Source organism: Heptranchias perlo, chromosome 24 (genome assembly GCF_035084215.1).
Source record: "Heptranchias perlo isolate sHepPer1 chromosome 24, sHepPer1.hap1, whole genome shotgun sequence".
Lineage (NCBI taxonomy): Eukaryota > Metazoa > Chordata > Chondrichthyes > Hexanchiformes > Hexanchidae > Heptranchias > Heptranchias perlo.
The window spans coordinates 37,522,805-37,538,883 of NC_090348.1; the positions used below are offsets into that span (position 1 = coordinate 37,522,805).

The following is a 16,079-nucleotide window of genomic DNA, read 5'->3' on the forward strand; positions in this document are numbered from 1 at the left end:
AAACACAAATTTAGGCACAGCACGGCCCAAGGTCACCTGATATCGGCTCTGAGAGTGAGGTGTCATGGAAGAAGACAGCAGCCCACTCGCTATTACCCCAATTGATGGTGCTTCATTTGTGCTTGTTTAACACAGGTTTTTAATGCTTCGGCGTAGGCAAATGAGCTCCGCAGGAAATTTCGGCACAAGTTCCTGTGGGCAAAATCTGCATAGAAACAGGCGTAAATTTCGGTGTAATTTCTATGTAAATGGGAATCCAAGAAATTCCAGGCCACACTGTCACACATGAAGAATAGCCATTTGGATGCGGTAACAGAGGGTGATTGGCATCCTAGGTACCAAACCTCAACAAGGAGTCAACTGCTTCAGGAGAGGAGAGGAAGGGAGGAAATTGATGAGAAAAAAAAAGAAACAGGTGACAAAGAAACTAAAAGTGAAGACAATTTGCTCTTACTGTGCTGGGATTTTAAAATGAACCTCGGGGGGAAAAAAAACAGGGAAATGATGCTTGGAATATGAAATTAAAAATGATAACAAAGGTAAATTTCTATGGCAAGGTGTTGCAGATGGGAAATACAGAGGTAGTTGTTTGAGATCCATTAACATCAAATTAACCTGTGAACCAAGTTGAAATGAAGTTACCTGGTGTAAACTGCATTCTTAATGACAATGCAGCAATGTGTCAAAAGCTTCTGAGAGTTCTAAAAATAAGACATAAACTCTTGGGATACTCTAAGCACAGAATATAAGGGAAATATTAAGAGTAATACCTGAATATCGCCAACTCCCAATTCTCTATTAACATCATATCTCATAATGAAGTCACCCAGAACTCCATTCTCAGCAATTCCAGCTTGCTGTCTAATAGTTGGAGCAAACCTGATGTGGGCTGTTGTTTTGGTTTGGTCGATATTAGTGAATGGTGGAGGTGAGGCTTTAACTGCACAGGAGAGAAATATTGAAGACACAACAATCACTTTGTCACTTGAAATGCAAGTTTGCATAATGATAGCATAGTTTTACTAAATAAAAAAATGAAAAGTATCACTTCATGTTTGAGGAAGTTAATGCAATACCAAGTAAAATCCAACCTTAGATATTCAATAAAGGCACCTGCCAATTCAGAATGCTTTTAAAATCTTTAACAACAGAGGAGACTCTATCCTTCCCCTCTTATCACCAAGTCTTTTTAGAAGTGATTAAACCTAATATATTTAAGGTCATCATAATAGGCACGTATGAAATAGAATTCTTGTTCGACTCATGGAGTGAATTTTTGAGCCAAACAAAAATGAAAATTTACCAGCTCTGCTTTAAAAAATAATTTTGTCAAATTAGATACTTTCAATGGTTGTTTAAAGGTTCGTTTTTAAATAATAACTGAGATTTCCAAATTTTTTCTCAATCCATGTCCTCTCATCTCCTGAAGATAATTCCAAGGCCTCTGCTTCCTCATCCAAGTAATCATTCTTCACACTAAGTTTGGCTTCCCAGCTTAGTCCCAAGTTAAAATTGCAGTTGGTACCCAATGACATAATCAAACCATGATCTGCATATTTAAATGCTTTAAGATATCCCGAGAGACATCATAAGGCACCTATAAATGGAAGTTCTTTCTGCCTTCTTTTTTTAATGCACTCTGATTGTCTATTAAAATCGAGATTGGCATGAAGCAGGCATGTAAGTCAGCAGGGGCATCTTAACTGCTCACCTGCTGGTCGGGTAGGGTTAAAATCCACCCCACCCCCCTGTTTAATACATTCTGGATTGTACCTGACTAGGTCTGCTTACGGGAACCACAATCAAACTGTTGAAATTGAAAATGGTTGCATTAAAACTTGAAATACCTAACAGACAATCAGAGTGTATTAAAAAAGGAGGAAAGAAAGAACTTGCATTTATATAGTGCCTTATGATATCTCTCCGGATATCCCAATGCACTTCAAATATAATGAAATACTTTGAAGTGCAGTTGCTGTTTTTATAGTAGGTGAATTAGAGACTGGTTTTGGCTCAGCCATTCATGCATATCCAAGCCTAAGACCCAACAAGAGGCCTTCTGTTATTTTCCATAATGTATATAAAAAGCTCTTTGTTTTCTTTTTTCTTGTCATGAGAGAGAGTTGACATTACCGTTGAATTTAAAACGAGTATCACTAACAGACTGTAGAAGTGAAGATATCACAGATAATGAAGAACAATGGGCATCTAACATTACGTGCAAAAATTATACTGCATCAATGCCAATTTATTTATGCCAAAAACCAGTGACTAAAATATGCGCGCATACCGGCCTTTGCACTACTTTCCAGGGTACAATTATGGCTCTATGTGTAGTCAGATCTTATTGTTTTCCAATTGAGGAGAAGAATCAGACAGAGAATTTGCGGGACGACACCAAACTGGGGGGTATAGTTAATACCGAGGAGGACTGCGACAAAATACAGGGAGACATTAATAAACTTGCAAAACGGGCGTGTAATGGTAAATTAATTTCAATATGGATAAGTGTGAGGTATTATAATTTGGTAGGAAAAATAATACAGTTTGAATAATAAAAGTCTAAATGGGGTAGAGGAGCAGAGGGATTTGCGAGTACAGATACACAAATCACTAAAAGTAGTGATGCAGGTTAACAAGGCCATAAAAAAAGCAAACCAAGTATGGGGTTCATTTCTAGACGGATAGAATTGAAAACTAGAGAAGTTACATTAAACTTCTATAGAACCTTGGTTAGGCCACACTTGGAGTACTCTGAACAGTGCTGGTCTCCATATTATAAAAGGGATATAGAGGCACTGGAAAATGTGCAAAAAAGATTTACTAGGATGATAGCAAAACTGAGAGATTATACCTATCAGGAATGATTGAACAGGCTGGGGCTCTTTTCTTTAGAAAAGTGAAAACTGAGGGGTAACCTGATAGAAGTCTTTAAGATTATGAAAGGGTTTGATAGGGTTGACGTAGAGATGTCTCCACTTGCAGGGAAGACAAGAACTAGGGGCCATAAATATAAGATAGTCACTAATAAATCCAATAGGGAATTCAGGAGAAACATCTTTACCCAGAGAGCGGTTAGAATGTGGAACTTGCTACCACAAGGAGTAGATGAGGCGACTAGCATAGATGCATTTAAGGGGAAGCTAGATGAATGCATGAGGGAGAAAGGAATAGAAGAATATGCTGTTAGGGTGAGATGAAGTAGAGAGGGAGGAGGCTCGTGTGGAGCATAAACACCGGCACAGCCTTGTTGGGCCGAATGGCCTGGTTCTGTGCTGTACATTCTATGCAATTCTATGCAAGAGAAGCTGAAGAATTACACAACACTAAAGTGAATGGGGTGAAACTTTTAACATACGAAAGTACGGGACAGGATAAAAGTCATTTATCCCATCAAGCATGATTTTTCCAATAAGCTGTGCACAATTTACACTATCATGCGCTCTTCCAAATTTATTTAATCTCTAGGGATAATAACGTGAAAGACTCTGTCATGGTTAAAATAAATCAAGCCTCTTGTTCATCCTATAGGGGTTGTAGTTTGAAGGGAGGATGAAAACTTGGAAGCATTGTTTCAAAATTATTCTATTGACCATAGTCCAAAATATATAGTCAGAAAGAGAGAACAAGGGATGAGGAAATGAAGGGGGAAGGCGGTATAATGAATCTGTTCAGCCATTAAGGGTCTTCAGCTACTTAGCTCTCATAATAAAAGAGGACAATTATTCAAAACATAAAAATTCTTCATAAGAACAAGAAAACTTAGAATGAGACAAGGTCATTCAGTGATCTTTCCTTATACAGTGTGCGCCTGACTATCTAAATCACAGAATCATCCCTCTAAAGATCTTTATACTCTCTTCCTAACTCCATTGTGCATTAAACAGATTTATTACCATCTGAATAACCCTTAATTGCTTTGCTGACCAATATTCATCCAGGTCATTTTTAAAGGTATTAATTGACCCAGAATTAATTACATTTTTTGGTACAGTACTCTGCTTAGTTAGCTATAATACTGTTTAATGAGATCAGATAGTTATCAATTACTTCCTATTAGCTTTCCATTTTCTCTGTGTGAAATGTATTTTAATATTAGACCATTTACATGCATTTCAAATCTTTATTACTCATGGTGTAAAGGGGAGATGCTCAGTACTTACTAATCTACAACAAAAATTGCATTTAAATCAAATGAGCTATTAAGAGCTGGCTCACCAGTGGAATATTGTTTGTATTCCACAGTCAATCACCTAGAGTTCAAAAAAGAACTAGCACCTTTCACATCTCCATGATGTCCCAAAGTCCTTCATAGCTAATGAAGTAGTTTTGAAATGCAGTTGTAAAGTAGGAAACGCAGCAGTCGATTTGCAGGCAAGTCCTTCATAGCTAATGAAGTAGTTTTGAAATGCAGTTGTAAAGTAGGAAACGCAGCAGTCGATTTGCAGGCAAGTCCCACAAACAACAATGAGGTAAATGACGAAGTTAATCTATTTTTAATGGTGTTGATGAGAAATAAATGTTGGTCAGGGTAACTCTCCTACTCTTCTTCGAATAGTGCTGTGGGATCTTTTATATCCACTTGAGCAGGTTGATAGGGCCCTCAGCTTAGTGTGTCATCTGAAAGACAGCTCCTCTGACAGTGCGGCACTCCCTCATTGCTGCACTGAAGCATCAGCCTAGATTATGCGCTCCAAGGCCAAGAAATTCATTTTGTGCCAAAAACCTGCACGAAGTGAACGATACAACAGGAATGCACGTCCTTGCTGAAAATTGGGCCTCGGGCCTCATCTACACAAAACTGGTGAGCTGCAGACACTAATCGGGCGGCCCTATTCACAAAATCAGCCAACTTGGATGCTGAGCCAAAAAGTAGGTAGGTGTTGGGGGGGTGGGGGGATGCAGAGGCAACTTGCTCTGTGACTCACACAATATATTCTATTTTGAGTTAAGACATATGTCATTTCTACAAAAGTAGCAACTGAAGGCTTGGCACAGTGTTGTTAAGCATTAGCACACTAGCACTCGAGCGCTATTGAGTGGGGACAGACTTAGGTTTGGAATCCCACTCCTAACAGTTTCTGCCTTGTGCTGTGCCAACCAACATCTCCCTGCAGAGAGGAGGGAAAATTAGAGAGGAGTGGAGCTGCAATGTCCCTAGTGCTTCCTGCCATCCACTATTAGAGGTACCCGCTGCAGATAGGAACAAGCCTGCCTTCTTGATGGCAGAAGTGTCATACCAAGCAGATAAAGAAGGAAAAAACATTAAATACACTTTTAGAAAGTAAGATAGAAACCAAAGAGTTGGTGATATCATAGTAAAATGCTATAATAAAACAGGATTTACTTTTTAAATCCAACGTACATCACTTAACAAACTTGTTCATCAAAAGCTTATCGCACAGATATAAACATTACTCTTAAGATTCTCTGTGTTGAGATACCTGCAGTGCTGCGGCTGATCTGCTTGCTTCTTTTTAGGGGCGCAACTTCTAGGAAAGTGATCCCAGAATGCTCCGTCAAATGGATCTCCACCAGGAGTTTAGGAATGATCTGCTTGGGCCTGACACTGATCACATGAGTGTACTTTCCCAGACGCCTCTCCAACAGCTCTTCATAGGTCAGGAGGAACAATCCTTTGGTCCTTGCAGGCAAATTTACAGTGACTGTGAAAATTTCCACTTCACTGTCTCTGTCAGGAAACAATAGACTATATATTAGGATGCCCCATGCTCTGTGCCTTGCATTGTTTTGCAGTATCGGAATATCCAATGATTAATGATTTTGATTGAAGACTACAGAGATTATCTTGTCGTATCCTGCAAGCGAATATTATAACCACAAAAAGTGGCCATTTAAAGTGTATTTGTATAACATTTTGTGTTTAATGATTCCCAGAGTAGCCATTAATAAGGACCTATGCATCTCAGTGTGAAAGCTGAACATTCTAGGATAGGTTCCTAGTGAATAGAATCTGCAGGATCACTAATGATTTAGAGACAAAGCCGCAGTGACGTTTGTCAGCAAGAATGTCAGAAATCTATTAAGATTCGATAAAAGTAAACAAAAATTCCTCCAGGGTCAAGATAATAGTGGTTAGTACACTTATTAGTGGGATAAAAAGTCAGGTCAATAAGAACGAGGCCAGATTACTTAAATCCAGCCAAATGCACGGTTTAGCTTGAATAATTTCATGTTATTTTTATTGCTTTTCTCCTCTCCTGAAGGTGTTGAATCCTTGCTGGGTACATTTCCACTGATCCCAGACACGCTCCGGTACCTCAGCCAATTGGCCTTGAGATTAAGGGCATGATTTTAGCTCGGAGCCAGGAACCCAGGGCGTACGTAGATATTCGCGCGGGGAACCCGGAAGTCAAGTGAGTGCGTCGCAATCTGTGGTCGCAACTCAATTGAAGTAAGTATTTGTGCTTCCGGGTTTCCCACACGCCAGGCAGCCTGATTGACAGGCTTGCTGCCGGGAGGACGGGAAAGAAGTCACAAATCGGAGAGGAGGGAGGGAGAGATCATGGGCCGTGGAAGAAAGCTGGGGTGGGGGGTGGGGGTGGTTGGGGGGACGTGGACGACATCGGGTGGGCCTTGGAGAAGATTGGGGGGAGGTGGTCCACCATCAGGGAGGGGGTGCGCCAATGGGGAGGGGGGGCAGGGAGGAGCGGGGGTGGGGCAGCCAGCCGATCGTGGGGGTCCTGTCACGCCAGGTGAGCTTGCTGGGCCTGGATGAAGCACTCCTGCTCATGCGGGCCCACAAGCAGTGCAATAAAGACACTCACCTCATGGATCCGGCCGTTCTCGCCTGCTTCCACCTGACGTGAATCAGAAGTGATGGGAAACCCGAACAGGTAAAGTTAAATTCGCTTTACATTTCTAATACACAAAAAATTAAGTGGGGATGGGACTTCCGGGTTTCTATTGCGCCTGCGCACCCTAACGCAACTGGGTTAAACCCAGAAGTGGGCGCGTTGGAGCCGGAACGCGGTTCCAATGAAGATTTCAACAATTTTTATTACCCACCTGCCCCCAGCCCACCCGTTCTTGGGGGTTAAAATTACCCCCAAGTGTCAGCAAGCTTTTTGACCGCAGAAAATGGTTTCATAGCCAAGGCTAATGTTGTCCTCACCTGAAGTTCCCCCTCCTACCAACCATCAGAAACTGGGAATCAAACCTAGTGTCTTCCTGGCCAGTATGACAGCCACTTGATGGATAAAGCTCAGATCTTATTTTTAAATGGTGGACTGCTGTTCTGACAGAGAAAGCTGGTAAGATGCCTAGTGATCATATGGTGATCTGTAGCTCAGTCTCACAGGCCAGGCTGTGATGAATATTACCTCATGAAGTTGAGATTTTCATGAGTTTGAAATTTGAGTAAGTGAGGATTGTGTTGCAGCTGCTATGTACAGTATTAGAGGTAATAAAAATGTCCTTTTTTTCAGCTACACTGCTGTAATTTGACGAAAAAAAATTAAAAGTGGGTGGAATTATGATGGAAATAAGGAACTTATAAGAAATGCAAGGAAGGAGTGTGACATTCTTAAGGATTGTTGGCTGTGCTGACCTTAAAATTTATATCTTCCCAAAATCAAAAAAAACGAAACCTTATCCAGGATTATAAGCTCTTCTCTACTGTTAGGAAACACAGGCACATTCACCTCATCTCCTCCACCCCACACCACCCCCAATTGACCACTAGATAGATCATTCCACACTGCAAATACATACTCATCAGACCACACAAGAGCATGGAGTCAAGCACATATAGGCTACCCCACCTACATCGTACTATAACCAAATCACCCCCTGCATTTTCCTCTCTCGTTCCTCCAAAGCTCTAAATATACCATCCTAGCTACTCTTCCTTCTCTTCCTCTCTGTGTCGAAATCAAGACTCATCACAATGCCTCTTCTGACTCATTCCTTCCCAGGACTTCAAAACTATGGAACTCTCTATCTCTCTATCTCCTTCAATCTTTTCTTCCTCTTTTAAAATCCAAGCGTGGCAGCCCCTAATCACTCTTTCATGACTTATCCTATCCTTGCACAAATTAAAGAAAAACATGTTCACTGGAATCTTCAGACTTTTCCCTTAACACTAAACTCACTCTGCCTAGAAACCTTGCACATTCCTCTTGTGTGAACCTTTTATCTGAGGCCACCTTGAAAAGGTTAGTGTTATTTGACGATGCTTTCTATTGGCTAATCAGTTACCCAAGATTTTCCACAACTGGCCAATGACCAGCAAATCCAGGCATTTCAGTGAGTTGCACCAGAAAATAAATAGTAGATTAAAAGGAGAAGCCAAAAAAAATCTTAGGGTTGAGGTCTCGAGCGACAAACAAATTCACACCAAGTACAAAGGGACGGGTATTTTATGCATATGTATAGGGAGTTATATTTGCTTGTTTTTCCCGTTGTTTTATTGATGCAGTCTGTTCTTTGTTTTATAAAGTCTGTGCCTCAAGTGCAGTTCAAACTGGAATTTCTCTTCTTTCCCTATCGATGTCTGCCATATTGAACTCATAGAAGCTCTCTTCTTTCTGTTCTTCATGAATCGTACACCTTTCCCAAAGTGAAAGGGCAGCCAGCTTTATCTACGTTCAGGCCTCTGTCAATGCTGGCTTTGAACCAGCTAGTTGCATAGACCTGGGTTGGCTCACCTGTTTTTTTCTTTTCTCTGTTCCTGTGGACAATGATAATTGGCTCTCAAACATACCCGAGTAGCCCAGCTGAGATTGGTAATTCACCGTGCGGGAACCATGGGTGCAAAATCACACTGTGTAGTGTAGTTTTTTTACTCATCCACATTGGGTGCCACCCTTTCACACAGCGACTTTTCTTTAAGATAAAAGTAATTATTTTGAATAATGGGCTATTTAGTTTCCTTCAATTGTTACTTTAAAGACAGGTCACTGTAACTGAATTCTAAGCAACAAAACATTCTCTGAGATGCTACTTACCCTTGTCGTTATTTTAAACTAGCCACTATCTCAGTAAACCATCTGCATTACATTAACGACAAGTTTGAATTACATGTCAGTTAATCAGTACCTGCTGGAAACTTTTAACTCCTGCATTACAGAGATCTTTTAAACATGTGATTGCAGGTAAGTAAAGATCTGAATACCTACATATTTTCATTTTTTCCAGAATGCTCTTTTTGTTTCTCTTTGGATTTCTTTGTTTTGCCTGTCACCTCGCTCTGATGTACTTTTTTGCCTATGATCCTGCACAGAAACAAAAGCAGAGATCAAATGGTAATTAAATCACAGTAAAGTCCAGTTATTATTTTCTGGGTTTCAGTGTTGTGAGAGTGGGTTTCTGCATTCCACAATTAAATAACTACCAGTGTTTCACAGACAACTATAAATCTCATTGCAGTACAAAGAGCATAAGTGGGATTCCTTGCACAAAAAAGCCAACTTGGTAAATCTTTGATCATATGCTGCCAGATATTCTTTTAGTTCCACTTCGTAAGTCACTTAAAAATAATGTTCATGCATGGCTACCACTTGAGGTTGTTTCACCGTTAAACCTGTACAACCTTTTTTTTCTATTTGAAAGTGATACAGTGTGGAAATCAGCACCTGTGACCTTACAGTTCATTTCCAAGAAAAATGATTGAAAAATTCTAATTCTTATCCATGTATTTATTAAAAAATTTCCATCCTTGTCTTCAGACCACTCTCTTTAGGAACCATACATAATGCATGTTATACAGGGTGAGGGGGAAGTATTATATAGGTTCCTTACATGAGCTCTCCATTATTGAGTGAGTCATGCTGTAATTTTTGATGGTACATAGATAGATAGCTCAATAGATCGACAGACAGGCTGTATCATAGTAGTTTTTGAGTGTCGAAGCGTAGGATTGAATTACTGCCACGGATCTGTTCCTTTTCACACGATATACTCTATTCACTCTATTCATAATCAAACTTTTTTTTTACTGCTATTTGGTAGTAATATTAAATGCAGTGGAGGGTGCACCTTTGGATAGATCAAAATGGCCCAATTCAGGCCAATCTGGTTTTGGAGTCTTTGCAGATCCTCCCTAATCCTTCAGCGGCTTGTTACAGGCCTGAAAGTGAACAAAGAACCACTCAGTTGGTGCAAATAGCGAGTAGTTCTCATCCTAACTTGGTCCTGGAAATCCATTCACAGCTGTGAGTAGTGAAATAAATACAGTATGAGCCAAGTACCCAGCCAGTACTTTTAATCTCACTAATTCCTCCCAATTAACATCTGGGACTAAGAATGTCAACACATACTGTAACAGTAACAGCTACACACTGGGGAACACCCTAAATAACATCAGATAAGCATCTCTTTTTTGGCTTGCAAAGCCAAAACAGTGGATCTCCAGCTAGCTGATGGTAAGAACCTATAAACAAAGATCTGTCCTAACTAGCAGAAAAGACCTCTGTTAGTTTTTTCCCCCTAACTATATGGGAGTACCTTAAATTGAAACATACAGTGAAGGCTCTGTTTAACTGTTTTGTGTCTTTAACACCAAACTAGCACAGTCACTAAATCTAAGATGGAAAAAAGATACAGTCCTTATGCTCAGCCCAAGGCAATATATCATCTATTCATTGATCATTCTGGTCAATCTGCTACAAACTTTCAATAAACCATTGCAATGCCAGACAAACAGAATCAAGTCTGGCAGATACTCACATTGTGAAGTTGGAAATGAAGGCTGCGGCTGGAATTTGCATCTGGAAAACTGCGTCTTTGGGCCTATAAGCCCGATTGATCATGGTGCAGGAAACAGCTGTGAACGCATAGCGAGAAAAGATAGTGGATTTCACTATGAAATCTGTCACTTGGGGTTTACTGTCCTGCAAAAAAGGGAACACCAAAAAACATAAGCATTAATTTCTTGAAACACCATACTGAGCAGAAATAAAATGTTTTTTTTTCTCCTAGTTTTCTCCACAAGCTGGAGTGTGGTGCAAGGTGGTAACACATTAAGGAATCAAGATTTTTTTTTAAGGTGGCCTGTTGTGCACTTCTGGCACTTTCTGATTTTACTTCTGATCTACTCATTTACCTATAATCATCCAGCTTCTCTTTACAGGAGTTAATTGACGTGGGATATTGAAAAATATTTTAACTATTTTGTGAGAATAGTATTCTTCTAATCTCTGGCCTGGCCTGTCCTGTAGTTTGACACTTGTTGATTTTCTGTTCATCCTCCCATAACAATCTGTGACTACAGCTTAAATTAAAGATTTTGCTTCTATTTACCTTATTATATCCTTCAGCATTTTAAATGCCAGGATCATATATGCTAATTTAAGCTGCTACAGCACATGGGATGGGTCCTTTGGGTGCTCTCTAAAGCTATCTCCAAAAATTTTGGGTTTGAATATTATTTTTAGATGACAGTGAAATTTACATATAAACGGCAGCATATAAAATGAGTTAATTCATATCTCACCTTGACTGCAAAATACCATAGAGAGAAAGTAGAATGAATTGAGTCAGATCTCACCTTCACCATCTGGTATAATTTTTTTTTACCTCAGCAGAAACAATGGCACAATTTTCTTAACTGGAAATGGTTCTGACAGTGAAAGCAGCCAAGTATTGAAAAGGAAACAGCTGACAAATGCTTGCATTAGAAGAATTAATATTATGAAGAAAAGAACAACTTTACAACTGTGATTTACCTCTCCATTAATGGCAATGATTATAATGGACTTTAGCCAACGCTTGAGTTTATTATGTAATTTGGTTACACCCAAGGAACTCACTGATTGGATTCCACCCAGAAGACGTAACTCCAATCGTTGGAATCTTACACAGAGAGCAGCTATTTTAACTGGGCGGACTTTAAAGACCGGAGAGCTCGGGGAAAGAAAGCTGAAAAGAGTCTTATGATCTATAGGAAATCCTCAACGAATCTAAAATAATAAAGCTGCACCAAATTTGAGAAGACAAGCAAATACTAGTACCAAGGAAAGATTGAACAGGTTGGGTCTATACTCATTGGAGTTTAGAAGAATGAGAGGAGATCTTATTGAAACATACAAGATTCTGAGGGAACTCGATAGGGTAGATGCTGAGAGGATGTTACCCCTCGTGGGGGAATCTAAAACTAGGGGCATAGTCTCAGAATAAGGGGTCGCCCATTTAAGACGGAAACGAGAAGGAATTTCTTCTCCCAGAGGGTCGTGAATCTTTGGAATACTTTACCCCAAAAAGCTGTGGAGGCTGAGCCATTGAATACATTCAAGGCTGAGTTCGACAAATTTTTGATCAGCAAGGGAGTCAAAGGATATGGGGAAAGGGCAAGAAAGTGGAGTTGAAGTAAAAATCAGATCAGCCATGATCTCATTAAATGGCGGAGCAGGCTCGAGGGGCCGAATGACCTACTCCTGCTTCTATCTCTTATGGTCTTATGAATTGTGAGCTTAAGTGGTATGCTGAAGATTGAGGGGTGATCTGATCGAGGTGTTTGAAATGTTAAAAGGATTTGATAGGGTAAATATGAAGAATCTATTTCCTCTGGTGGGCAACCAAGAACAAGGGGACATAATGTTAAAATTAGAGCTAGGCCATTCAGGAGCGAAATCGGACAACACTTTTTCACACAAAGGGTAGTAGAAATCTGGAACTCCCACCCCCAAAAGGTTGTGGATGCTGGGACAATTGGAGCTTTCAAGACTGAGATAGATAGATTTTTGTTCGGTAAGGGCACCAAGGGATATGGAGCAAGGGTGGGTAAATGGAGCTGAGGTGCAGATCAGTCATGTTCTAATTGAATGGTGAACAGGTTCGAGGGGCTGAATGGCTTAATGCTCCTATGTTACGAGTTCAACAGAAATTTATTTACTGCTGCAATTAATTTGCTTTTCCAGTCGCAGAGGTCACCATATTATTTTTTCTCTCAGCCAAAAAAGTGGGGGCATGTAGAACCCTATCTTTCAGATCTGCGTAGTTTAGGTATTCATGCCAGTAACATCCATTCTTCACCACTAAGTCCTTGCAATAGAATGGTATGAATCCAGGGACAAAGAAGAAAGACTTGCTTTGATAAGGGACGTTATTACGTCTCTCAGAAATATCTCAATGAATTACTTTGAAGTGTGTAGTGACTTTGTTATGTAAGCAGCTATTTGCAAACAGCATGATGTCACATCGGTAATACAATTAATGGCTAGCTAATGTTTTTTTGAGGGAGGAATGTTGGCCAAGAAACTGGGATAACAGTCCGCTCTTCCTCGTTAAGTTCACCTGTACCAGCAAAACAGAGTCTCAGTTTAACATTTGAAGGTTGACATCTCCAACAATACAGCATCCCCTCATTACTGTGACTGAGTGTCAGCCTAGATGAAGTACTTAAATCCAAGTGTAGGGCTTGAAAGCATGACTTTCCGACTCAGAGGCATGAGTGCTACAAGAATATACAAGTGTGTTCTTTTGTTGTTAAAACCTGAATATTTTCAAAACAAGTGGCTCTGGGATACAAATATTTTAATATAGAATATGTATTCTTCGGTTGTTGAGTAGACTCAAGGCTGAGATTGATAGATTTTTGGATTTTAAGGGAATCAAGGGGTATGGGGATCAGGCGTGAAAGTGGAGTTGAGGTTGAAGATCAGCCATTATCTTACTGAATGGCGATGCAGGCTCAAGGCCCAGATGGCCTACTCCTGCTTCTATTTCTTATGTTCTTATAATAATAAACTCTGTCGAAGCAGTTCTGGTTGAGGGTCATCGACCTGAAACGTTAACTCTGTTTCTTTCTCCACAGATGCTGCCTGACTTGCTGAGTATTTCCAGCATTTTCTGTTTTTATTTCAGATTTCCAGCATCTGCAGTATTTTGCTTTTGATCTTATGTTCTGGTGTCAGGCCCCTATACTCAGTGTTGTGGTGCAGGTCCGACCTGAAACACCTGGCTCGGGAGTTCTACCATCAATGCATCATAATAAACCCTCAGGATTCGTGCAAACTGATGTCGTTAATAAAAGCTGCACTGCGATTTGAGACAAGAACTGTAAATGCCAGCATCGTATTGTTATTATATATATAATAAAACCAGGCGACAGTTCGAAAACTAAAGATCCAATAACTTACCGATCTCGGCAAAACGACGGCCTGTCTTGGAAAACGCTGAGATTCCTTAAGGAAAAGGACATTTTTTTTAAAAAGTAACCATATCATCAGAATATGTTTCATTTGATTATCTCTATACGATCCAGTTCTTGTGCCACTATATTTTTTAATGCAAATATACTTCCAAGCTTTGCAAATTCGATCAGATATAAGGGTAAAAGAAATTATAAACCGTAGCACGTTCTGTAAATTTAACATGAAATATGTCCACTGTTTTTGCTTTCCCCGTTGAATGCAGTGACTGTAGATAGTTTTATATAGGTGCTTAGTGTATTACAGTTATATTTACTTATTTCAGTAAACTCTCGGGACTTGCACATTTAATAGAAACCCGGCTTAAATGCATCTAATATTCACTTACAGATTCAGAGTGGGAATCTATGTGAAAGTCGTCGACCTCGCCGTTTAAAACCCAAGGTTCCTGTCCCCAAACGGCCAGAGAAGTGCACAGTACCAACAGGACGATCATTGTCCCGCTGCCTTTTGCCGATATCGTGCAGCGTGAAACTGGCGAGCTGCAGCCTGGACTGACTGACTGACTCACTGACTGACTGCTTAGTCCCGTAGGGCTGGATTTAACACACCATCGCTTTACTGGAGGTGGAACCCTGCTCCGGCTCCCACACTTTCTGTCCTGTTTTTTTAAATACAGTCCAAAGAGCTGTGGGGGGGGGGGGAAATCATTTAAAATATATCTTCCTTCTTACTTAAAAAAATGTCGTTTTCTTGGATATATAATTGAAAAGGAAAAATTTGCAGGTCCACGGGGAAAGAGAGGGGGTTGGGAGAGTGGGACTAATCGGATAGCTCTTTCAAAGAGAAGGCACAGGCGCAATGGGCCGAATGGCCGCCTTTTGTGCCGTACAGCGCAATCAAGTTAGTCCCATTCCTCGCTCTTTCCCCGTAGCCCTGCAATTTTTTTTCCCTTCAAGTATTTATCCAATTCCTTTTTGAAAGCCACGATTGAATCTGTTTCCACCACCCTTTTAGGCAGGACATTCTAGATCATAACTACTCGCAGCGTAAAAATGTTTTTCCTCATATCACCTTTGGTTCTTTTGCCAATCACCTCTGGTTCTCAACCCTTCCACCAATGGTTCGCCACTATTGTCTGTTTCCTTTCATTTGCCAATTTTGTATCCATGCTGCCGCTGCCCCTTTTATTCCATGGGCTTCAATTTTGCTGACAAGCCTATTATGCGGCACTTTATCAAATGCCTGTTGAAAGTCCATATACACCACATCAACCACATTGCCCTTATCAACCCTCCCTGTTACCTCATCAAAAAACTCAGTCAAGTTAGTTAAACACGATTTGCCTTTAACAAATCTGTGCTGGCTTTCCTTTATTAATTCACATTTGTCCAAATGACTATTAATTTTGTCCCAGATTATCGTTTCTAAAAGCATCCCCACCACCGAGGTTAAACTGGCTGGCCTGTAGTTGCTGGGTTTATCCTTACTTCCTTTTTTGAACAAGGGTGTAACATCTGCAATTCTCCAGTCGTCTGGCACCGACTCCATATCCAAAGAGGATTGGAAGATTATGGCCAGCACCTCTGCAATTTCCAACCTTACTTCCCTCAGCAACCGAGGATGCATCCCATCCGGACCGGGTGCCTTATTTACTTTAAGTACAGCTAGCCTTCTAGTAACTCCTCTTTATCAATTTTTAGCTCATCTAGTATCTCAACTACCTCCTCTTTTACTGTGACTTTGGCAGCCTCTTCCTTGATAAAGACAGATGCAAAGTATTCATTTAGTATCTCAGCCATGCCCTTTGTCTTCATGAGTAGATCTTTTTGGTCCCTAATTGGCCCCACCCCTCCTCTTACTACCCGTTTGCTATTTATATGCCTATAGAAGACTATTGGATTCCCTTTTATGTTTGCTGCCAATCTATTCTTATAATCTCCCTTTGCTCCTCTTATTTCCTTTTTC

At 40.4% G+C, this 16,079-nt stretch overlaps 1 protein-coding gene across 1 annotated transcript in view; it reads right to left on the reverse strand.

Moving 5' to 3' along the window:
- The window catches only part of itih5 (inter-alpha-trypsin inhibitor heavy chain 5), a 46,840-nt gene extending 32,233 nt beyond the window's left edge, over window positions 1–14,607 (reverse strand). Inside the window, exons 1-6 of the mRNA XM_068005107.1 lie at window positions 14,500–14,607; window positions 14,100–14,144; window positions 10,690–10,853; window positions 9,141–9,236; window positions 5,445–5,692; window positions 771–940 (exon numbers count right to left, since the gene is read on the reverse strand). Coding sequence (XP_067861208.1) covers window positions 771–940; window positions 5,445–5,692; window positions 9,141–9,236; window positions 10,690–10,853; window positions 14,100–14,144; window positions 14,500–14,607 — 831 coding nt within the window. The remainder of the gene's footprint in view (window positions 1–770; window positions 941–5,444; window positions 5,693–9,140; window positions 9,237–10,689; window positions 10,854–14,099; window positions 14,145–14,499) is intronic.
- Window positions 14,608–16,079: the final 1,472 nt, after the last annotated feature.